The sequence below is a fragment of the Heptranchias perlo genome, chromosome 5 (genome assembly GCF_035084215.1).
Source record: "Heptranchias perlo isolate sHepPer1 chromosome 5, sHepPer1.hap1, whole genome shotgun sequence".
Classification (NCBI taxonomy): Eukaryota; Metazoa; Chordata; class Chondrichthyes; order Hexanchiformes; family Hexanchidae; genus Heptranchias; species Heptranchias perlo.
This window is the reverse complement of record NC_090329.1, coordinates 97,088,056-97,111,963: the sequence shown is the minus strand read 5'-3', so window position 1 is coordinate 97,111,963 and position 23,908 is coordinate 97,088,056. Positions and strand designations below refer to the sequence as shown.

The 23,908-nt window shown below is 40.5% G+C and overlaps 1 protein-coding gene across 1 annotated transcript in view; it reads right to left on the bottom strand.

The window, feature by feature from the left end:
• mdn1 (midasin AAA ATPase 1) overlaps positions 1-23,908 on the bottom strand; it is a 178,672-nt gene that overhangs the window by 30,440 nt on the left and 124,324 nt on the right. Inside the window, exons 63-77 of the mRNA XM_067985297.1 lie at positions 22,562-23,276; positions 19,999-20,160; positions 19,393-19,669; positions 16,535-16,770; positions 13,087-13,182; positions 12,850-12,944; positions 11,262-11,386; positions 9,824-9,973; positions 8,715-8,824; positions 7,631-7,704; positions 6,282-6,462; positions 4,817-4,976; positions 3,715-3,861; positions 2,803-2,929; positions 1,188-1,293 (exon numbers count right to left, since the gene is read on the bottom strand). Coding sequence (XP_067841398.1) covers positions 1,188-1,293; positions 2,803-2,929; positions 3,715-3,861; positions 4,817-4,976; positions 6,282-6,462; positions 7,631-7,704; positions 8,715-8,824; positions 9,824-9,973; positions 11,262-11,386; positions 12,850-12,944; positions 13,087-13,182; positions 16,535-16,770; positions 19,393-19,669; positions 19,999-20,160; positions 22,562-23,276 — 2,761 coding nt within the window. The remainder of the gene's footprint in view (positions 1-1,187; positions 1,294-2,802; positions 2,930-3,714; positions 3,862-4,816; positions 4,977-6,281; positions 6,463-7,630; positions 7,705-8,714; positions 8,825-9,823; positions 9,974-11,261; positions 11,387-12,849; positions 12,945-13,086; positions 13,183-16,534; positions 16,771-19,392; positions 19,670-19,998; positions 20,161-22,561; positions 23,277-23,908) is intronic.

Sequence of the window (23,908 nt, the reverse complement as noted above, 5' to 3'; positions counted from 1 at the left end):
TCTACCCAGGTGCTATGATGACAATCCCCCACAACTAATGATTACAGTGGAATTGTACTCTAATAAACTGTTAGTTTATAATCATTGTGACAAGAAACTTTACACACAATCAAGAATAACCAAGGAATATTACCAATTTAACAATCATCTAGAGTGGGTGATGCCAGGTTTATCGCACGTGAGGCTGACGTCAAATCAAGAGCGAGGATTTTATGCTAGTCACGCACCATAGGATAACACCATCACCATTAGCACTAACATTTTAATTATTTGATTTATCGGCAGAGTTTATTCTGAGGGTTAAAGCAAAGAAATTTTGTGGATTTCATATGTATTTTTCCTCAAATTCTTGAGCATGAAATAGAAGCAGGGAGTGGCATGAAACGTGGAAAGTCTGCACTGTACCAAGAGGGGATTTTGGTTGGGGGGGTGGTTTAAGAATAAATTTTAAGACAGTGGAAAGTTGAGAGGCATGTCCTCCCCCCACCCCCCCCAACCATGTGTTAATTAGTGTTTTGTAATTTGAGGCTCATTCAATACCCTTCCAATTGGATTCACTTCTCCTCTAAGGGGCTGACTCACGTTGGGGGACAATTTCATGGGTGCTGGCTGCCCTCCAAGTACTAAGTATAGAACAAGTCTCTGCAGGCTGTTTGATCTTGAAAGAAGTCACATTCATTGAGTAATTTTTCTTTCCCGAGCCCATCAACTCTGACGTCAGCTGCAGTGCTTCGAACATCAATTGGATGACATCAGCACATACCATGGATTGAAGTAAGGAGCTTTTTTTAAACCGCAAAAGTAGGAGTTACCATTTATTTCTAAATTCAATTGAAGTTGTAGATTCTATTGATGCAGGTTTTACTGTGACTTTGGTTCAGGGTGGCAATGTAAGGCAGTTAAGACTAAGCTCCACACAGTGAATGGTGTGCACACGACAGCAGTCCGGTGGCATCGCAGTTTTTCTACTACTTGCACTGTTGCAGCAGAAGTTCAATTACTGCAGCAACATTACCATATACAAGAGGCTGTTTCTTTACTCACTACACCTACAGTATGATAATAGTAATCCTATTGACAATATATATTGCTACATTAGCAAAAAGCGCAAAAACTACTGGGGTCAATGACAACTACATTGGACAACAAAGGGCAGAATTTCAAAGAGCCACTGTGATCATCATTACCTTCGCAGGAGTGCGCATCGCTGCCTGGAGAGCAGCTCGACGTGCAAGAGACTGATAGAAATACTTCTGACAGCCCTCCCATGCAGCAGAAACCTCAGCAAGCAACCTGCAACATTAGCAAACATCAATTCTAGACAGGTCAAACATCAGCATTTCAAAGAATACAGCCTTTAAAAATGGCTACATTGAAGGCCAGAGTCAGATGGTGAAAGGTGGGAGCAATGCCATGGACAGATTTGTTGAGGACAAAGATTTTAATTCAATGTATTAGAGGGCAGGAAGCCAGTGTGGGTCAGCGAGGACAGTGGCACTGAGTGAATCAGAACTGGGAAGGATGTAGATGGCATAATTTTGGACGAGTTGAAGTTTGTGGAGGATGGGATGTCAATAAAGGTGAGATACATACACACTCGGCTTTTGACACTAAATAAAAATAGCAACGAGTAAATAAAAAACTTGTAGTCTCCGAACTAGTGCTGCTTTTTTTTCCCCTTTAATATTGCTCTCCAATTTCACCCAAAACCAACATTTCTCCTTTTTCTGGAATCCTTAACCTTGGCACTTCCTGCAGCCAAGAGAGAGACTTACTCACAGGGATCCACCAAAAGACCTCTTCAGTCAGCCACCATGAGATGTGAAAGGGTCACATTTTTAAATAGTTAGAAACTATTAAATATTGGTGTTGAGAGATTTGGGTGTCCTCGTACAAGAAACACAAAGTTAGCATGCAGGTACAGCAAGCAATTAGGAAGGCAAATGGCATTTTGGCCTTTATTGCAAGGGGGTTGGACTATAAGAGTAAGGAAGTCTTACTACAATTGTAAGGGCTTTGGTGAGGCCACACCTGGAGTACTGTGTACTGTTCTGGTCTCTTATCTAAGGAAGGAGATACTTGCCTTGAATGAGAGGGTTGTCCTAGGAGAAATTGAGTAGAATGGGCCTATACTCTCTGGAGTTTAGTGGAATGAGAGGTGATCTCATTGAAACATATAAGATTATAAGGGGGCTTGACAGGGTAGAGGCTGTTTCCCCTGGCTGGAAAGTCTAGAATTAGGGGGCATAATTGCAGGATAAGGGGTCAGCCATTTAGGACCGAGGAGGAATTTCTTCACTCAGAGGGTTGTGAATCTTTGGAATTCTCTACCCCAGAGGATTGTGGGGATGCAGAGTCTTCAAGTATATTCAAGGCTGAGATAGACAGATTTTTGGACTCTAGGGGAAATCAAGGGATACGGGGATTGGGTGGGAAAGTGGAGTTGAAGTCGAAGATCAGCCACGATCTTACTGAATGGCGGAACAGGCTCGAGGGGCCGTATAGCCTGCTCCTGCTCCTATTTACGTTCTTTTCACTAACAACTGGTTCTCCTCATGGTCATCCTGCAGGTAGTGCCCAGCTTCTATACAGAACAGAGTAGAGATTAGGAACGTAGTTAGGAACTTAGCCCACATTCCACTAGTCCATGGCACTGTACACTGGTACTCATCTCCCACCCCTTCCCTGGAGTATTTATAATTTGTTCTTTTAAAAAAAGAAAAATGTACAATTATGTGTTTAACAAATTTGAAGATCAAATTATTCTCATTTTAATTTCCCCAGGATCTATCAGTAGCGTACATGTTATCCAGTTCATCACTGCTCTCAACCGCATTTACTGCCGTCTTCACATCAAGTGGGTGCAGACAAAGCACGTCATGAGGATCTTCTGTTCGAGACCAAGCTAGGCCTTTGCGGTAAGACAGACCTGAGAAAGAGGAAAGAAATATGAAATACGCTGCTCCATATTTAAGAAATCTGCATCCCCAACTTACAGTGTAATTTCCCATAGTTAGGCAGCTCCAGAGTATGCCTCCAGCCATTTGAAGTCATGTTCCCCCACTATTCCCTGTGGAGCCAATTTAGGACAGTGATGTCCTTGGAGCAACCTGGCAGTGAAGGAAGGTCTGTGTCAATAAGAAACGTGACATTTTAGTAAATAGTCTCAGCAGAATTTTTTGACTAGTTCCGTTGATAAACTGGGTGACTGCTTTGAACAAAGTATTCTTCCTTGTCCCGAGGCTTCATTTCTTTAAATGGTCACACCTAAAATTATAAGATGGATTGAATTTAAAAGATTGAAATCATACTGATGCTATTTATCAGGATGACCTTGTAATCAATTCGGGAAATTCCCGGTGTACTTAATGCAGAGCATTTATTACAACTAGCGGGTCCCTAGTGACATTATGCAAGGCAAATCAGATGATACATTGCTTTATAACAGAAGTACTGTACTATGTAATTCACAATGCTGTTAACTGAACTTTCTGTATTTAACTGTGCTGTCCCTTTAAGGCCACAAAGTCTCAGTGGTGTAAATCCTGATGTCATTTAGAGGTTTATTGAGGCTGGTGAGGGAAGTCGACAGGTGCTTGTAAATTTTCAGCTCCAGGTCAGAAGAAACCAACATGAAATGACAGCTGAACACCATCTGAAGGTTAGAGAACTTGAGCAAAACTTTTGTATATTTATGAGATGCACAGCACTTACCAATCTCAGCGAGGCGTTTGAAGAGGTCTGCCAAGCCTCTTTGCTTCTGCATCAAAATATGTTTGACTTCTGACCTCTGCTTGTCCTTATCAGCTGTCTGATCAACTGTGAGAGTCTGCAGATCTTGTACAGCAGTGACGACATCGCCTGCAAGTGTCAAGACAGAGCTTGTAATCTTTCAGGCTTTACTGGGAAAGCTCAGTAGTAGTTATAATAGGGACATCTTGAGGTTTTACTAATCCCACTGATAGACATCCATTATTAACACAATTGTTAATAGCTCCTCAACTACGAAGTATATGTTTATCAGCATCCCAATTTATTCTTTTTCAGACCATTACTATAGTCAACAATAAAAAGAGTACATGAGCCATCATATCAACTACCATCAACAAAAAGGCCGACAACTGAATACAAGGAACCCCATAAACTTCACAGATAAAAACAGAAAACACAAACAGCAGATCAGGCACCATGTGAAGAAAAGTAGGGTTAACGTTTCAGGTCAAAAACTTTCAGTCATTGTCACCTGATGAAAAGTCATTGACATGAAACGCTAGCCCTAACTTTCTCTCTCCATAGATGCTGCCTGACCTGCTCGAGTGTTCCCAGCAGTTTCAAATTTTATTTTTATTTCTGATTTCCCGCATCTGCAATTTCAAAACTACAATCTCAGGTCAGGGATCAAGAGATTAAATCCTTGAATTTGGCACATTAATAGAATTATCAAAATTAACAGTACACAGAGGTCATTCAACTCATCGTGCCTGTGGCGGCTTGATTAAAGAGATATCCCCAGCCCCTTTTCATCCCTTTAAAAAAAAAATTCAAGTATTTATCTACGAACTTTTAAAAAACTATTATGGATTCTCCTCGGACATTTTATCTCCTCTTAACGACCCTCTGCGATAAAGATTTGTCCTAATCTCCACTCAAGTTTACAGCCTCATCACTTCTATCCAACCCCTTGTTTCAGCAATTGAGCAACCTGTTTATTTTTTTACTGATGGGTGCTTACACTTAGAACTATATACAGACCATAGTGGATTACTGCTTACTGAGTGCATGGGCTGGGGATGCTTAACTTCACATCTTTTGATACCTGTAAATTGATCCAGACTCTCCACAAAACCGGGAAGAGAATTCTTCGTCATGAGCTTCAAGCACATTTTCCTCATTCGTTTACTAAGCGCTGGGAGACGGCTCTGAAGAGAACTCCCTTCTATTGAGGCACTACTTTTTCCAACGTTAGGAAGAATTGCCTGCAATATTATTTGATAGTGGTTAGAAATCATCATTTACTATAAAAGTTATATAACTTATTGACTTAATAAGGAACTGGATGGATGCTCTCCTCATCGTCTCCGGAAAATAAAAACAACTACATATGCTACAATATCTAGCTCTCAAAATTACTATGATGTTCAATTGTAGTTGGGTTGATAATCAGAGCCATTCAAAAATCCGGCATCAGAAGTTCATGCTGTCAAGACATGTGACTACTACAAGTTCAATGATTTAATAAGTTTCACAAAAAGTGATCCTGCTCTAACCGATTCACATCAACAGGTGTCCAAGCTTCAGCAATTTATAATTATATGTATTAATTTAACACAGAAAACAACCAACCTGCAAACAGTTTAATATTTTTGTAAAAATAACAAGAGTCACTTTTTCTACATACAGTATGAGCAACCAACAGCATTCCCACCCCTTTTCAGACTAACTAACCCAAGTTTCCAGCCGGCAGACACTTAATTGGAGGAAAATAGAAACGGCTAGACTTGAGGAAATTAATCTCAAAAGGGAAAGGAGCCCAAAAAAAAGCCCACAGGCACAAGCAAAGTGCATTAAATTTACTAATCCAGGAAAATCGGGGGGGGGGGGGGGGAGGGGTGGCGGGGAGAAAGGAAGGAAGGAAGGAAGGAAGGAAGGAAGGAAGGAAGAGAAGGAAAGAGAAGGAAAGAGAAGGAAATATAAATATTATATATATTTATTTTCTCAGCATCCAAAAGCTGATGGCATTTTAGTGAGCTGTACACAGCTTTCAAACCAGGACAAGAGTGTCAAGAGAGCATTCCTGCAGGCCTGGGCTGGACCAGCAAATCTAAAGTGAGCAAAGATTTAGTAAGAGGCAAAGTGACCAAGAACTTAAAAGTGAGATTGTACTTTTAGGAAGACCTAAGGAATAATTGGGAACAGTAAGTGATGAGCATCACAGAAGAGCACATGGTTTGAAAGTTTATGTTAAGCAATGCAAGGTATAGGACATTTTATTTTGTAGCCCAGACAAAGTTTTCCAAATTTCATAAGTTTGTTAAAATGTAAAGATTTTTAAATGTGAAACATTCAATTTTAAGTTTAAGAAAGCCAAAGAATTCAAATTAAGATGTTTAATTTGTTGCAAAGTAAAGATGAAAACCTCTGACTCACTTGCCTCAATTTCCAGAATCGCATGTCAGTTGACAAATATTCATTTGCAACAATAGTTCCTTTTCACTGCATTACTGATCAATATACAACAAATTCATATAATGCTACTACTATAACAACTTGCATTTATATACCTGTGACACATCACATTTTGCTGAAGATACTTTCCGAAGCACACAATTCAGCTTCTCCGTCTTGGTCTGTTTTTGTTGATCCACATTATCCAAATTCCTAGCTTTTCCCATCTCTGTTAATGCAGGGTAGCATGGATTGTTGAGAGCAGCTTCATACTTCTTCATAAACTTAAAGAGTGTTCTGTGGATTATATTTTACAAAATAAATTTACATACTGAAACAAATTAATCTGGAGTACTGCATTCAATTTAGGGCAGGAATGATTTATTGTTCTTGGAAGTGCAAATTCATCAGGATATCAGGGCTAAAATGGTTAAATTATGAGGGCCGGTTGCATAAATTTGGCTTTTATTCCCTTGAGTTTAGACAATTGAGGGATCATCTAAATCGAGGTATTTAAAATGAATAAAGGATTTGATAGTTTCCTCTGGAAGGGGAATCCAGAACAAGAGGGCATAATCTTAAAATTAGAACTAGGCCATTTAGGAGTGAAAGCAGGAAGCACTTTTTCCCACACAACGGGTAGTGGAAATCTGGAATTCGCTTCCCCAAAAGGTTATGGATGGGTCAATTGAAAGATTGAGAGACAGGTTTGTATTAGGACGTGGGTATCAAGGAATATGGAACAAAGCTGGGTAAATGGAGTTGAGGTAGAGATCAGCCATGATCTAACTGAACAGGCTCAAGGGGCTAAATGTTCCTATGAATATTTATATGAACCACCTCCCACTTTTTGGATTGCACAATACATATTTGTGAATGCAATTTCAAACAAAGGAGGTTAAGACTGATCCTGGTTACTAATCCTCATAATGGATTTTGCCAACACAAATTGTCCCATCTAGGTAATCTACTCAGGAAGTGACAAAATGGAGCCAGTGATATTCAGACCCTCTGGATTGAGGGCTTTGCCTTCTGGTGGTCAATGTAATCTAGTGCTGATCCAAATACTAATTTTAAACAATAGATATGAACTGTATTATAGTTCAGTAGACTACTTCCTTTCAGGAAAAAAAAATCCTCTTAGCTGAAGGAATACGTAATGAACCCAGACAGCTTTTCGGTACTACCATAAATGGTAGGTTTTTTCCTCTGCAATAGAAGTGATTGTGTACACCTGCAGCATATTTTATGGCCAGTCAGCCCATTTTTCCACTATATTTTGAGTTTACCTCCTTGTCTTGTGTCAGGAGACTTATATTCAGGGCTGGTTTTGAGCAGTCAGCTTTTGTTACTTGTACATGCCAACCTAGAAAACTAAGTTTCTGTAAACTGCTTTGATTTTTGCAGACTTGTTAACCACTTAGCAGCACCCAGAGCTTTCTCTCCATAAAACTCACTGCATTACCTGTGTGTTTTCTCTACTGATTGTTTCACGGACCAGAAACTGACATCATTCCATCGGCTAATCTTAACGAAGTCCTGTAGACAGACATGACTGAATTAGAAGGGGAATTCTGAGGACAAGTTCATCAACCAGTTCAATACTTTTAATCCCGAAGGAAAACAATAATTACACAAGTAAGTCCCATCAGAGGTGGTCAGAAGCCTTTTAGTATTTGAGGCTTCTGAACGACATGCAAAAGATTACAAATCATTTTTTAAAATTAGAGTAACACAAATTAAATATACAGAGACTTAAAGTAACCAACACACCCATAATACATCCACCACTATACAATGCATTGAATCAACAAGTTTCATTTCAGAGCACATCATAATTTGTCAATTTCATACATAAATCAGCATCACCATGGAAACTGGACATAAACCCCCCCCCCTCATAGGCATATGTTGAATAAAATTTCTTATAAAAAGGAGGGGCGGATACAGGTTCAAGTCTCACTCCACTCGGTTCCTGATTTGAATCATGCTGGCAAGGAGATACAGGTGGAAGTTGTGGCATCTTCCAGCTGGGGTTAAAGGGGAGAGGGAAACATTCATAGTGGAAGAGTCACACCTGGGTGATCACTAATAGCTGCTACTAAGGTACTGGTCACTGCCAGCCCTCTTGGCCATCAGTATTAAGTCTGATGAACGAGGACAAGCGATTTCAAAAAATGGTGGGAGGAAAATGTATTCATATCAAACGAGAGTAAAAAAAAATGCCTCGGTGATATTTAATGGGCATTTTAGGCACTGAAAAGGAGATGCCCAAAAAGAAAAATACAATTTTAAAAAAAGTTTTGAAGTATAGGCAATGATTACAACTATTAAATGTTTTAAACAAAAAAGTGAAGCATTTCATCTCATTTACTAAGACACCCAAGCTTGCTGTCTTGGAACCAAGCAAGCATCGGCACTAAGTAACCTGAGATGAGAAACTTATTACCTTCCGATTGCACGCAACTGTCTAATCATCTGTTTTAAATAGAGAATAGAGAATAATCATATTGGAGCACCACTTTTTTTCACCCGAGTCGCATTGTTACCTTCAATTCTTTCTCTATAGGATGACGAAGTTCAGTTATTTTAGCCTGAACACACTCTGAAAATTGATCGTAGTAGTTGTATAAATTCCAGAGTAAACTGCACAAGACATCTGTGATGAAATAATTTTCTAGTTAAAATTTACTTCTTCACATTACTTAGTTGTAACTAAACAAATATTTTAAAAATCCATATATTTGCACCCATTGCCTCAAACACTACTGCAAAGTAGCCCATATATCAAGTTAAGAGAAATTAAATATTGTCATTTCCCTTTCTTCTCTCCATTCATTGTTTTCTCACACAAGACAAAAAACTTACCTATTCAAGATAAATGGAATCAAGAAATGGGAAGCCCAAATGCTTAAACTGTTTAATTCCACCTTTGGAAAATTACCTTCGTAGATCCTTACTTCACCCTCACTACCACTGAAGCGTTGAACAGTGCCTTCATCAACTCTCTCCAGTACTTTCCTCACCACCTTCATGCACTCCATCTTACATAAACTGCAACTTAAGCAGAACTCCACTGTTCATATTCCATCCCATACAAAGTTCTTCGCAACCTTCACCCCATCCTCCACTGGCTCCCTGTCCCCAAGCACATGGACTTGGAAAGCCTCATCATCTTCAAATCCTTCAACAGTCTTGTTCCACTTTGTCTGCAATGTACTCCATCCCAGCATATATCCACTGCTCTTCAAACTCGGGTCTGATGTGCAACCCCCACACCATTTCTCTCCACGATCGATGAAAGTTAACACAAACTCTTTCTAATAATCTTCAGTCTCCCCACCTTCAAAAACAAATCAGTAAAATACTCATCTCTTCAACTGTACCTCCAGTCCCCTCCCTCAACTTGTCTCCCATTTCCTGCTCAGTGTCCACTGTCCCCCATGTAATGCAACTTAGGGGCATTTTGTTTCAAAAAGGTGCTATTTGTATCCAAGTTGTCATTGAATCCATGACTTTCTGGTCAGGAGACAAGCTATCTACTGCCTGCACTGCAAAGCAACCCCATGTTAATGTTTTTTCTTCAATTAAAAAGCAAAACCCAGTTACCCAAACACTTCCAAAGAAATCCTATGCATTGTGGGATGTAAATAATTACCTTTTCCCTCCTGCTCTGGTACTGCTAAAACATGACAATGGAACGCTAACAGCATCGCCAGTCGAAAGTGGAACTCTCCCAGGGTAGCTCCTTCAATGAAAGCTTGCAGTGTGCTGATCACTGCTGGCAGTCTCATCTGCTCACCTGCCTCTGTTCAGAGTAATAAAAAGCACAGGATTATGCACTACATTGAATGCAAGATTTTTTTTTTAGGAAGTTCAAACCATAGCTTTACTTCATTGAGTTTTTCTTTTTCAATGTGACTACATACAAGAGTACAAATTACTGTGAACAATCTGATCATACAAACACTTACAGCCTAAAATTCCTCTCCCTGCTATTGAATGGAGGCACTAACTTGGTCATTTGCCTCCCTCATTTCTGCTCAACATGCATTCTGCTGGAAGGGCGGAACAATGCAAGCCACTCCACTGCAGCGGCACGAGACTTTGGAAGTTCAGCAAGGTGGTCATCGCAGTCCCCTCTTAAAGGAATTCAAAATGGTGCACCCTGCATTACTCCTGACATCCAGGAAGTACATCAAAAGCTCAACTTTGTCAGCAGAATTCAAGCACCCATCACAATTCGGCCCTGAAGCATGGGTTATTTTTAAATTCCTGATGAAAAACAGCGATATGTGAATGCACCAATACAAGAGTCAACCTTTACAGGTAGCTTTTCTACTGGAAACCTCCATTCAGATGTACATCAGGAGGGACAAAAGCATAACTGAAGAGGAGGATCTTAAGGAGATTGCTGAAGGCACATAGGGAGGTGACAAGGCAGAAATGCTATGGCGGGGGGGGGGGGGGGGGGGAATTCCAGAGGGTGGAGCAAGGTAGCTGAAGGAACACCAAGATCTGTTCGTACCAGCAGCTTAAAACATATTCAAAATTAGTAAGAGCAAGGATATAAATTTTATAGGCCATGAAGCTCTCGAGATGGCAACTAATATGATTTTATATGGTTAGCACTTCATGCTTTCAGCCAACTAAAAATAATCTACAAGAACATGTAGCTTTTTGAATAATAGTTAAATGTTTTGATAGTGCACTAGCATAACAAACATCAAAAAAGCACTGGTGATGCTGATACACATTCATAGCAATTTATATTCTGTAAATTCAAACAGCAATCTTGACAATCTCATAATACTGTTACCTGGAATCAGTTATGTTTGATTTTGTTGATTAAATACACAAACAGTACAAACCCCCCCCCCACCCCACCAAAGACACATTTAATTATCGACAATCACAAGCAGTTCAACTACAGTTATCGGATCAAATCCGTAACATGCGTGTGATGGTAGTTTCAAATATCAAATACTATAGACTTTAATACTATAAACTGAGGTGGCTCTGAAGTGCCCATACATTGATGAACTGCCTTCTGAATTTTTACTTCATTCAAGAAAAGAAATGCATTGCTGCACTACCTTGCAAATTTTCTTCCGCTTGCTCCTGAAGGTATTTTTCAATTAACTGGTATATTGAAAACCAATGCTTGGTTGATTTCGCCATGTGCCTTTTCATCACATTATTAAGACTACTAGACCAGCAACTGTGGACAGAGATTAAATGTATAGGTCATGATTTATTGAAGGCTGTGAAACATTGCTCAAACTCTTGGCTCATATTTAAAATAATGCAAGAATCTAAAAGCTTTATTTTTTGCTATAAATGCTGGCCTTGCCAGCGATGCCCACATCCCATTAACAAGTAAAAAAAAATCTTAAACCGGCAATTGCAAACCAGTCTTCCAAATTTCCACAGTTTAGTTTACAATTGACAATAGAATCCACTCCAACAAGGAAGATCTAATTTTAGCAGAGCTGCAACTGCTGTGCCACAGTGGCATTGTCAGAAGTCTGAAAACAAGCAGCCCACTCAACCTATTGGTTGGTGAAAACTCCTCCCAATGCTTTGCACTTTAAGAGAAAATGAAGAAAAAGGAATCATGAGTGCGCAATTTTGGCAAGGTCAAAAGTAATATACATAGAATGGACAGCACTGCAACAGGCCATTTGGCCCAACAGGTCCATACCAGCATTTATGCTCCACATGAGCCTCCTCCCTCCCTACTTCATCTAACCATATCAGCATATCCTTCTATTCCTTTCTCCCTCATGTGTTTATCTAGCTTCCCCTTAAATGCATCTATGCTAGTCACCTCAACTAATCCTTGTGGTAGCGAGTTCCACCTTCTAACCACTCGCTGGGCAAAAGTTAATATAAATATGATACAGTATCTCATATTCTCAATTAAAAATAAAACTAGACCAGGCACACAAAAATCAGCCAAGGTCTAGATTTGATCACAGAACTGGGTTGGGAGAGGGGAGGGGAAAAAACAAGGTCCCTGCCCATGACTGCTATCTCACTACTCCTGCTGGAAATGGGTGTGTGGATGTTAGGCAAGAATAGGATTACATACACACTATCTGGACTCTCACATGAAGGGTGGCCATTTAATTGAAGCACCAGGAAAAGGGAGTTGGGGGGAGGGGGAGGAGCAGATGCCCAGTGCCATCAGAACTGTGCCCCAGCAGATATCTGAAAAACTTCAGGAGAGGTGGTGGAAAACAGGCAGAAAAGAGAATATATAGGCATATTAAAATATATTTTTTCCTTCAGGATTTCTAAATCATCCTACTATGCTGTAGAGCTAAAAACAAAAATCCAGTTAATCGATTCTCAAATGTTAGTATAATATTGGGGTTGCACCAATGACTAGTAAAGTCATTATTCTTCTTGGTCTAACCACCTCTATAGGGCCAGAATCAAGGTATGAAGATATTGATTGGGAGTTTAAAATGCAGATATGGAAAATAAGACTTGAAAGAGGATTACTTCTAATATTATTACTGGAGTGATGGTAGGTTTTGCACAAACTGTTTTAAGACATAAAATGTGTTTTACATCACTCTTTGAATTCCAGCAATATGCTGCTACAGGAAAAGTGCATCAAACTTAGCTATAGATCACAGTTTGTCCAAAGTGCTTGACCTAAATAATGATTCTTACTTTAGCTCCAGTTTGCGCCACTGGATAATCAGTTGGCTGACGGCATCAAGATGTTGCCGTAAGGACACAGATCGACTGGCATTCTCTTCCCAGTCCTGCAAAATAGAAATTTAATCTAAATGGTTGGCTCTTTCAGAAGGAGTTGAAGATTTGTCTAGAGATTAAACACCACTGGAACACAGGTTGTTGTCGGAATGGAGAGAGTGGGCGATAGAGGGGGGAAGAGGAATGGCTCACCTGGGATTTGCTCAGGAGGATCTCCATACCATTTAAGAATTTCGCCAGAGCACTAGAAACGGGAAAGCTTTGAATTCTGTCCATTACGACCAACAGCTGTAAAACAGAAATCAAACTTTACTGAACTTCTCATCGACCACACATAATAAAGCAGAGCATAATATTTTAATTTCAAACACGTGGCTGCTGCCAAAGTGAAGCCCAAAAGAGCCTAATGAGCTATCACCCGTCCCTAGGGGCAATTAAACAAAGCAAATGAAGAAAACTGAGAAAATAGCAGCAAAGGCTAGAAATACACAGCAGACCCAGGGAACACAGAATTGAGATTCTTCAAACATAGTTTGGATGAAGGGGTTCAATCTAAAATGTTCATCTTTTCCTTTCAGATGTTGGTGGACCCATTGTGAATTTCCACCTTAATTCATAAAGACAATTATGTTGCAGTTGCACATTATTTTTCACTACTTTCATAATAGCTCATTTCTTTAGGAACATAGGAGTAGGCCATTCAGCCCCTCGTGCCTGCTCCTCCATTTGATAAGATCATGGCTGATCTGTGATCTAGCTCCATATACCTGCCTTTGGCCCATATCCCTTAATACCTTTGGCTGCCAAAAAGCTATCTATCTCACATTTAAATTTAGCAATTGAGCTAGGATCAATTGCCGTTTGCGGAAGAGAGTTCCAAACTTCTACCACCCTTTGTGTGTAGAAATGTTTTCTAATCTCGCTCCTGAAAGGTCTGGCTCTAATTTTTAGACTGTGCCCCCTACTCCTAGAATCCCCAACCAGTGGAAATAGTTTCTCTCTATCCACCCTATCCGTTCCCCTTAATATCTTATAAACTTCGATCAGATCACCCCTTAACCTTCGAAACTCCAGAGAATACAACCCCAATTTATGTAATCTCTCCTTGTAACTTAACCCTTGAAGTCCGGGTATCATTCTAGTATACCTACACTGCACTCCGTCCAAGGATATGTCCTTCCGAAAGTGCGGTGCCCAGAATTGCTCACAGTACTCCAGGTGCGGTCTCACCAGGGTTTTGTATAGCTGCAGCATAACCTCTGCCCCCTTGTACTCTAATCCTCTAGATATAAAGGCCAGCATTTAGCCTTCTTGATTATTTTCTGCACCTGTTTATGACACTTCAATGATCTAAGTGCCTGAACCCCTAAGTCCCTTTGGACATCCACTGTTTTTCAACTTTTTACCATTTAGAAAGTACCCTGTTCTATCCTTTTTTGATCCAAAGTGGATGCCTCACATTTGTCTACATTGAACTCCATTTGCCACAGTTTTGCCCATTCACCTAATCAATATCACTTTGTAATTTTATGTTTTCATCTACACTGCTTACAATGCCACCAATCTTTGTGTCATCGGCAAACTTAGATATGAGACTTTCTATGCCTTCATCTAAGTCGTTAATAAATATTGTGAATAATTAAGGGCCCAAGACAGATCCCTGCGGGACTCCACTAGTCACATCCTGCCAATATGAGTACCTACCCATTATCCCTACTCTCTGTCGTCTTTCGCTCAGCCAACTTCCTAACCAAGTCCGTACTTTTCCCTCGATTTCATGGGCTTCTCTCTTAGCTAACAGTCTCTTATGTGGGACCTCATCAAATGCCTTCTGGAAGTCCATATAAATAACATCCATTGACATTCCCCTGTCCACTACTTTAGTTACCTCTTCAAAAAATTCCATCAGGTTTGTCAGGCACGACCTACCTTTCACAAATCCATGCTGGCTCTCTCTGATTAACTGAAAATTCGAGGTGTTCAGTCACCCTATCCTTATAGACTCCAGCATTTTCCCCACAACAGGTGTTAGGCTAACTGGTCGAAAAATTCCCTGGTTTCCCTCTCTCCTTTCTTAAAAAGCAGAGTGACATGTGCAATTTTCCAATCTAGAGGGACAGTTCCTGAATCTAGAGAACTTTGAAAGATTATAGTTAGGGCATCTGCAATGTGCTCACCGACTTCCTTTAAAACCCTGGGATGGAAACCATCTGGTCCTGGGGATTTGTCACTCTTCAGTACTATTTTTTTCTTCATTACTGTTGCTTTACTTATGTTAATTTTATCGTGTCCCTGTCCCCGATTCAATATTAGTTTTCTATCAAGACTTTATAAGAGCATTCCCTTTGATTCTGCTTTAGCCATTCTATAGAGTGTTACAAAACTTCAGAAACTAGCATGGTCCAGACTGTTGAGGTATATCTCTTTATACCACATGTAATGGTCAAAGTAAAAATGTATTTAAGTAATCTAAGCCAGCTCCTATTGGGTGAGAGTATGGCACAAAGCTTCCAACAATTTTGCAGTATTAAGAGGCCACAATGATGGCACCCTGGTGGAACTAGTGAGTATTCTCCTCAGGCACACTCCAAGCATACAATAGAAAGAGGTTTACTCTGGACCTAACCTTCTATCTGACCCTGAAATGCAGACACAGTGCCCAATGTAAAAGATTTTGTTCGCAGTGCTGACAACTCATGTGAAAAGCGTCAGAAAATCTTAGAGGATAAATGAACGGTAGAGATACCAATAAGTACTTTGCCTTTGTTTTCAAAGAATATGGGAGTGAAAGGGTTCAAGAGGATGTGGAACAATTAGATAGGATAACTGCAGGTAAGGAAGTAGTACTAAAGTAAAATTGTGATACTCGAAAATTAAAAGACACCAAGCATCCTAGAAAGCTACGGGAAGTTAGAGGGGAAAAGCAGAGGCTCTGAACACAATCTTGCATCCATCCTTGAATATGGAAGTTGGCCAGAGGACTGAAACAATGTTAAGATCACATCTCTGTTCAAAAAAGTGTTGTTGGGGGGGGGGGGGGGGGGTGAAAAAGGGATACACGGATGTGTACTCAGATGTCTGACTGGGAATGATTGAATTTCTAAGACTTGGTGTGCTCATTTATCTTGATCTGAATAATGCAGAAACATGGTGCAGCTATTCCTTAATGACTGAAGGGGCTTTTGCATTTTGCATATTATTTGAAGCCTAAAACAAATGTTGGTACTTACACACTAGCCCAACTACAAAGGCACTTGGTTCGCTTCAGTGCAGCAATGAATGGGTCAGTGCCGAAGGGCAAACTATATGACCAGAATTAAACTGTGGTACACACTTTGCAATGTGGAAAATTCTAATTCGCATCCATGCCCATTCCATGCTAATTATTATTTGTTTATTTTTCCTGCTTTAAAACAAAAGCCATGCTTTTCCCATCATATGGCAATGAGTGGTCTGATGAGAGGAGAAAAGCTAACAAGCGCAATGGCGCAGACCTGGAACCCTGAGGCAATGTATTGCAACAACATCATGACGACATTTTCACACACGCACTCAGCATGTTGTTTCTGCCAGAACGACAAGCTGGGCTATACTCCCACATTGTGAAAGGTGTGGAATATAGCGACTGGATTCTCCTTACCTGCATCAAAGCTGGATGTTCAGGCCAATCCATCAGTAACTCTTTCACCTTTTGGGTGAAGTTTCTCAGGACAGGCTGACACTTTTTAGCCTCCTGGATATTTGGATGTTGATAGAAGTCATAAGGGTCTTCCTGGGGCAGGGTGAGCTCAGAGGTTTCTTCTTCCCCAACAGAGTTTTGGATGAGGGAACTAATCAGCAACTGACTGCCATGAAGCTGTTCACTCAATGAAGAATCTAACCCAAAAGTAAACAAAAATATTACACTTAAATGAGTACAATACAATTAACCATTTATGGTCAACAACAAAAATATTACAGCTGTAACAGAACAAGTTCCCAATTTTCACACAATTGCCCCAATTTTACTTGAATTTTTAATTACATTTGTGCTGCTTACAATTTTATGGGGGAGAAATAATGGCACAGAAATTCTATTCCAAAAATCTTGTGCTGTGTGTTTAGATAGTCAGTGTTGGCTCCATAACTAGGTGTAAATTTTACAATTATGTACAGTAATTAGCCCATGACTGATATTTTCATACATCTGGGTCCATTATGAAATGCCAAACAAAGAAAAAGATCTCATTTATAAAAGCACTTCATTCCATCTCAAAAAAACTCGAAGCACTTTCTACATAATGGATTACTTTAAAGTGCAGTTAGTTATGTAGGTAAATACAGCAGTCATTTTGCACAGATGAGTGATCGATTAAACTGTATGATGACATTAATTGAGGAACATAGGAATTGCTAGATGAAAAACACCAAGGTCCATCTAGTTCGCCTTCTACCATCCTGGCAGTCACATGATATAACAATAATGTTCACCAACCAGAGCAATCAATCTTTATTCATTGGTCCACAACAGACCCAAACACAAGAAAACCCCAGCCGTGGAAAGCTTCGGGAATCAGCCACCTGTCCCTCCCAAGCATGCTACACTTATAAGTCATGTCTTCAATTACTCATGCACTACATCCCAAATTATCATCTGAAAGGAATCCATCTAATTTACATTTGAATGAATCAGTACTATCTGCTTCCAACACCCCCCTAGGGAGCCTGTTCACACATTTACCACTCACTCAAATATTGTTTCCGCAGATTAGTTTTAAATTTACACCCCTACGAGCGCAGGACGTGTCCTTTGATTCTACTATTCTAGCTGAGGTGAAACAGCTTGTCATGGTCTTCATTATCTAGTCCTTTTAAAATGTTAAAAATAGCAATCATGACCTTTCAACCTTCTGTCTTCCAATGAGAATGTTTCCAATTTGCATAAATCACTCCTAATCCAATCCCTCCATCCCCTCAATCATTCTGGTTGTTCTCTTTTGTATCCTTTCAATTGCTGCAATATCCTTTCTGTACCAAGGTGACCAGAACTGTACACAGTATTCTAAGAGCACAAATGACTTATCAAGTGGCAGGATTACCTCACTATTTTGGCTCAATATTAACTTAATACATCCCAACATTTGATATGCTATACTCACTGCTACTGAGCATTGTTGTGATAGCTTCAATTTCTTTATTTTCTTTCCACTTAAGCATAAAAAATGTAATAGCCCATTCCTGGATTTTTTTTGTCTCCGTGTGAAGCACTTTGCATTTCTCTACAATTAATTTTATCTGCCACCTGTGCCAAATTCCCAAGTCAATTCACATCCTCCTGTAACTCATCTTCATTAGTTTTGTATCATCTGCAAATTTAGCCACTATGCCTGTGACTCCTAGCTCCAAATAATTTATGGATGTTGGCCAGGAAATTGAGAACACCTCCTGCTCGTCTTGGAATAGTGTCATGGGATCCTCTATAGCTATCATAATCACAAAGAGGCAGAAGGGATCTCAATTTAACTTCTATTCCCAACAGCAGCACCTTGCAATGTAGCACTGGACTGTCAGCCTACGTGTTCTCAAGTGCAGATTGAACCCACAACTTGCTGACTCAGGAGAGAGTGCCACCAACTAAGCAAAGCTGACCGAGGGCTCGTCAATTTTAATTCAATTCCTATTATTTTTCTGATGTGGAGATGCCGGTGATGGACTGGGGTTGACAATTGTAAACAATTTTACAACACCAAGTTATAGTCCAGCAATTTTATTTTAAATTCACAAGCTTTCGGAGGCTTCCTTCTTCCTCAGGTGAACGAAATGAAATCCTCGAAATGAAATCGCATTTATAATTCACAGAACAATGCTTGGTGATTACAGATTACAACGGGCAGTTGAAAAAAACTGTCTGTAATCACCAAGCATTGTTCTGTGAATTATAAATGCGATTTCATTTCGAGGATTTCATTTCGTTCACCTGAGGAAGGAGGAAGCCTCCGAAAGCTTGTGAATTTAAAATAAAATTGCTGGACTATAACTTGGTGTTGTAAAATTGTTTACTATTATTTTTCTGGCTTTAATGCCTCTAGTGGTTATGAAAGCAATTTTTAAAATGGTAAAAATTGAATATGAACAATGGCAGACCGAAAAGACCCTCTGGTCCATCCAGCCTGTCCCACACAATTGAGGTACTACGTGTAGCAAAATTAATGAGCCAGGAATAACATTTTCTCTCTCTTATCTCCTACAATAGTTTTCCCACAACCTTGTTAAGCTAAGCAGACAAATGGGACACCCACTCTGTCATGCAGTAGTGCTGGTCACATATTAGTCAGTTTCAATTTTCTCACCCTTTCTTTGAAGCACTGAGACTGACTTCACCCAACAAATTTCCACTGCATCATACACCCAAGAACATACTGCACTGACATCACAGTACTTTCCCTTATTAAATTGAAAAATAGTTTATACAATTCCAGGGTTGCACAATGCAACTCTGGAATAATTCAGCAGACTCACCAATTAGAGAATAGAACCTCGTAATTAGCACGGCAGCTGTGCGATAAGAGAACACAAAAGCACTAAGGTAATCGCTACACTGATGTACTGGCGCAGTCTGGTGGTACCACACAGTTTGTGAGAATCCCATATACATTTGCTGGTGAATTTTTATGACCATTTGAATCGAACTCTCTGATATGGGAGCAGTGTCAGCTGTTTTAACCACTGTGCTCTCAACTTCAGTGTCCATCTCTTCTTGTTCAAGACTGGGCTGGGATGTGATATCAGAAAAATCCTACAGGAAGGAAAAAAAACTGTTTGAAGAGCAGAATGTTTGAGTTTCAGCTGTGCTTGTTGTACAGAACCTAAGTGACTGAATTTCTTAAGTTTGATTGAGATTACCATTTTAAGCCATTTCAGGACAGTGCATTTCAAAATTATCCAACTTTAAATATAAATTGAGAAATTATGACTCAGAGCATGGAAAGTAAACAGATCTTTTAAAAAAATATAGAAATGTATTATAATTCAAAATAGAGTCTCAGTGAGCACAATGGCATCTTTATTAAAGGTCAAAATAAACTTGACACAGGGCAGGGGGGAAAACATAATATTCCACTTTACCTTGGTATATTGTGGGAAATTCTCCCTGAATTCCCTTTCCTCCTCTTCCTCCTCCGACAGGCCTGACCCATACTGCTTGCTCTTGTACTTGTACAGGCTGGCTTGCTGCTCCTCTTTCACTCGCCTACATTCTTCCTGCTCATCCCAGGCATTTACTATTGCCTTTAATACAAAACAAATTGAAACATTTTTAACTTTTGGTAAATCATGCCAGTCTATTACCTGCCAACTGTAATGAGTACACTACGCCAGTTGTATTCTCTGGAACATATCTTAAGACACCTTTGTCTATTGTGCCCCGAACTGCACATCTTAACCCAACCTCAAGAGCTTTCCCTACCTCTCTGGTATAATCAATTCCCATACTCTCATGGCTGAAGTTTAATTACATATTTTGTACCACTTTTTTAGCAATGAGAATTTTGTACCCATGCCTACTAAAGCTGGATTGAGACGAACCAAATTCTAAATGGTAGACTTACAACCAGCCTAGAGAAGAGTTTCATACGCTCAGCTCTATTCCATCCAGAGGTGAAAGGAAAATGTTCAAACCACTGCACCACCCAACCTCCTGCTAATTTTTGGCTCAAATTAGGTCTAATAAACCACAACAGTTTGCTCCTTGTCTGGTGCTTTGTTAATCTTGCAATTTTCACCTACTGTATTTCTAACTTTATATTAAGCACATTACTGGGTCACCACCCATCCCCGAGTATTACCTGCACATTTACTAAACGCAACCATGATCAGAGGACTGCAAATACAACCGCCTAAAAACATCACCTTGAAGATCAACGTGTATGGCAAAATAACCAATCTTATTTCTTTCCTTCTCAGTGCGTCTCAGTCTTCAAAGCATGATGCCACCTTGCGCAGTGGCCATTCTTCACATGAGCCTAAGCAAGGAGCATTGAAGGGCTACCTGGTCCTAGATTTTTGTTAGGCAACAGTATTAAGGATTACAGAATTAAGATGGGTAGATGGAATCAAGATGCAGATCAGCCATGATCTAACTGAATAGCAGAACAGGCTCGAGGGGCTGAATGGCCATATCCTGTTCCTATGTCCCTTCCTGGCTGAGCATCGCCTTGTCCAACTGCAATATCTCCATGCAGGGTTGCCTGGGCAGTGGTGTGGAGAGAACCACAGCCAATTTTTTCCCCATCTTAGCTTTTTTAAAAATGTGTTCTTGGGCAAAGCAGTATTAAAATTCGTTCATGGGATGTGGGCGTCACTGGCAAGGCCGGCATTTATTGAGAAGGTGGTGGTGAGCCGCCTTCTTGAACTGCTACAGTCCGTGTGAAGGTTCTCCCACTGCGCTGTTAGGAAGGGAGTTCCAGGATTTTGACCCAGCGACGATGAAGGAGCGGCGATATAGTTCCAAGTCGGGATGGTATGTGGCTTGGAGGGGAACGTACAGGTGGTGTTGTTCCCATGCGCCTGCTGCCCTTGTCCTTCTAGGTGGTAGAGGTCACGGGTTTGGGAGGTGCTGTCGAAGAAGCCTGGGCAAGTTGCTGCAGTGCATCCTGTGGATGGTACACACTGCAGCCACTGTGCGCCAGTGGTGAAGGGAGTGAATGTTCAGGGTGGTGGATGGGGTGCCAATCAAGCGGGCTGCTTTGTCCTGGATGGTGTCGAGCTTCTTGAGTGTTGTTGGAGCTGCACTCATCCTTAGTTGCCCTGTAAGCATTCAGCCTCATCCACATGAAGTGTGACTGAAGTTACATCTAGGCTAGACCAGGTAGGGGTAGCAAGTTCCCTTCCTGGAAGGACAGTGAATCAGTTGGGTTCTTCCTGACACACTGGCAGCTTTCACGGTCATTTTCTGGTGTTAGCTGACAAATGACCAGATTTATTGAATTCAATTACACAACTTGGCATGGTGGGATTTGAACTTAACCTCTGGACTGCTAGTCTATTACAATAATGACTAGGCTACTGAACCCATCAAAAAGGTTGAGATTATATCAAATTTAGTGCCCGTCAACAGTCCAGACCAGAGACCTTCTTGATGTGTATGGTTAAACAAACATCAGAAATGCCTGGGTATCTAAAAGAAAATTCTAGGCATTTTAAGGTTATGTTTGAATATGCAACTCATCAAGTTCCAATATTTCAACAAGAGTTAAACCTGATGAGAATCTCTCAAATTTGCAGCTCAAAAAAAATGTAAAATACAGATAACTGGATGGGAAAATCAGTTTGGATAGTGAAAAACAGAAATCCTATGACCATTTCTGGAAATTGCATTGGGAGGTTGAATAGCCAAGCTCAGGTGCAGCTGTGCTGTCCATCAGCATTTACTGCATAGGTTCTCACATGGAGAATAGTCAAATTATTGGTGTACAAGTCACTACCAAGGGGGGGGGGGGGGCGGGGGAGGAAAACCAAAAAGGTGTAATGAGGAGAGCAGGAAGACGTGTGGGGGGTATGACCGGGGTGGAGGAGGAACGGGTAGAATTTTCACTGATTTTCTCAAACTATTTGGTGGACAATTTGCACTCAATTTGATTTCCTAATATGCAAACATATGGAATTATGAAAAAGAACAAATTCTAATTACTTGACAGATGTGCCTGAAAAGTTGCAGTGACTCCTGATTCAGTTCGCCCACTGAAAGTACATGACAACGCAGATACAGTAGAGCATTCATCAGCAGCTGTTCTCGTGTTGGCAGCGACCTTTGTTCCTTGGCCAGAGACTTTTCTTCAGATGACCTCGACAAGTTCTTACACAAAAACTGATTAAGCCCTCTGAGGGTGTCCATGGAGGTCTTTGAACATAATGCATCTGCATGAGCAAGGTAGGTTGGGAACATAACGCAGATCGAAGGGAAGGCCAAAAGGCAAGAAACAAGCCTAGTGAGGTCAGCTTGTTTAACAATCTTGTTATTTAATAACAGGTGAACTTCGGATGCCAAAAGCCTCATGCCATGTTGCATCTGCAGAATGGCAGCATGCAGGGGATCCACGACATCAGGATATTGACAGTACTCTTCAGCGATTCGCCTTCTGAACTGATGATGGGATTGCTGCCAAGATGCCTCTTCGTTGAGTATGGTCTGGATGCTCTGACGCGATTTAGGCCGCTTCGCATGTAGGAGTTGCAGCAGTCGGGAGAGGAGAGCCTTGACTTTGGAGTTCTGTGCAATACTGTTCACATAGTGGTGGATATCCTCATAGAGATAATCATACTGAGATTCATTGGGACGGTGCGCTTGTTTTCTGGAAAGTACCTCAATCTGCTCTTTCAGATGATTGATTCTTTGTTGCAAAAACCTAGGTTATGTAAAACAAAAACATTTTTTGTTGAGTTGGTTGAACGTGGGAAAATAAAGCAATTGGCCAAGTCTTATTTGATCGTGTATAGCATCACACAAAATACTCCATGGTATTACAAGCTCTTCAAAGATTTCTAAATCAGGCTTTGGTATTATATCTCAGATTTAAAAGATAAATTGATTAACCCTTTGTCCCTGCCACACCCATTAAAAAAATAACTCCCATTTAGGTGCCCTCTGGTCACATGCATCCCACAGTCAAGTATCTTATCAGAAATCTGCCAATCATGCTGCTAACAGCACTGTGCTGAAAAAGAAAATCACATTTTTCTACTCCAACTCAGGACCTCAAAATTATCCAACTCACGGCATTACATTTCTCCTACAGGCTTTCAAACCCAAATTTGGTCGTCACCTAATCACTACTTCCCAATTTACCTGGTCTTCTCCCATTCCCATCAATCTTAGTGGTGTCCTGCACTATGGGCTTCGACCCTCTATGTTTATCAATAAACCCAAAAAGGTGCAGGAAAGCAGCCAAGGGTGACTGGCTCGACAATGCATATCAGCCTTCACAGGGAAGGAGGAAGCCAATCAATATTCAGCAGAGTCAAATAAAAATTCAGGCAG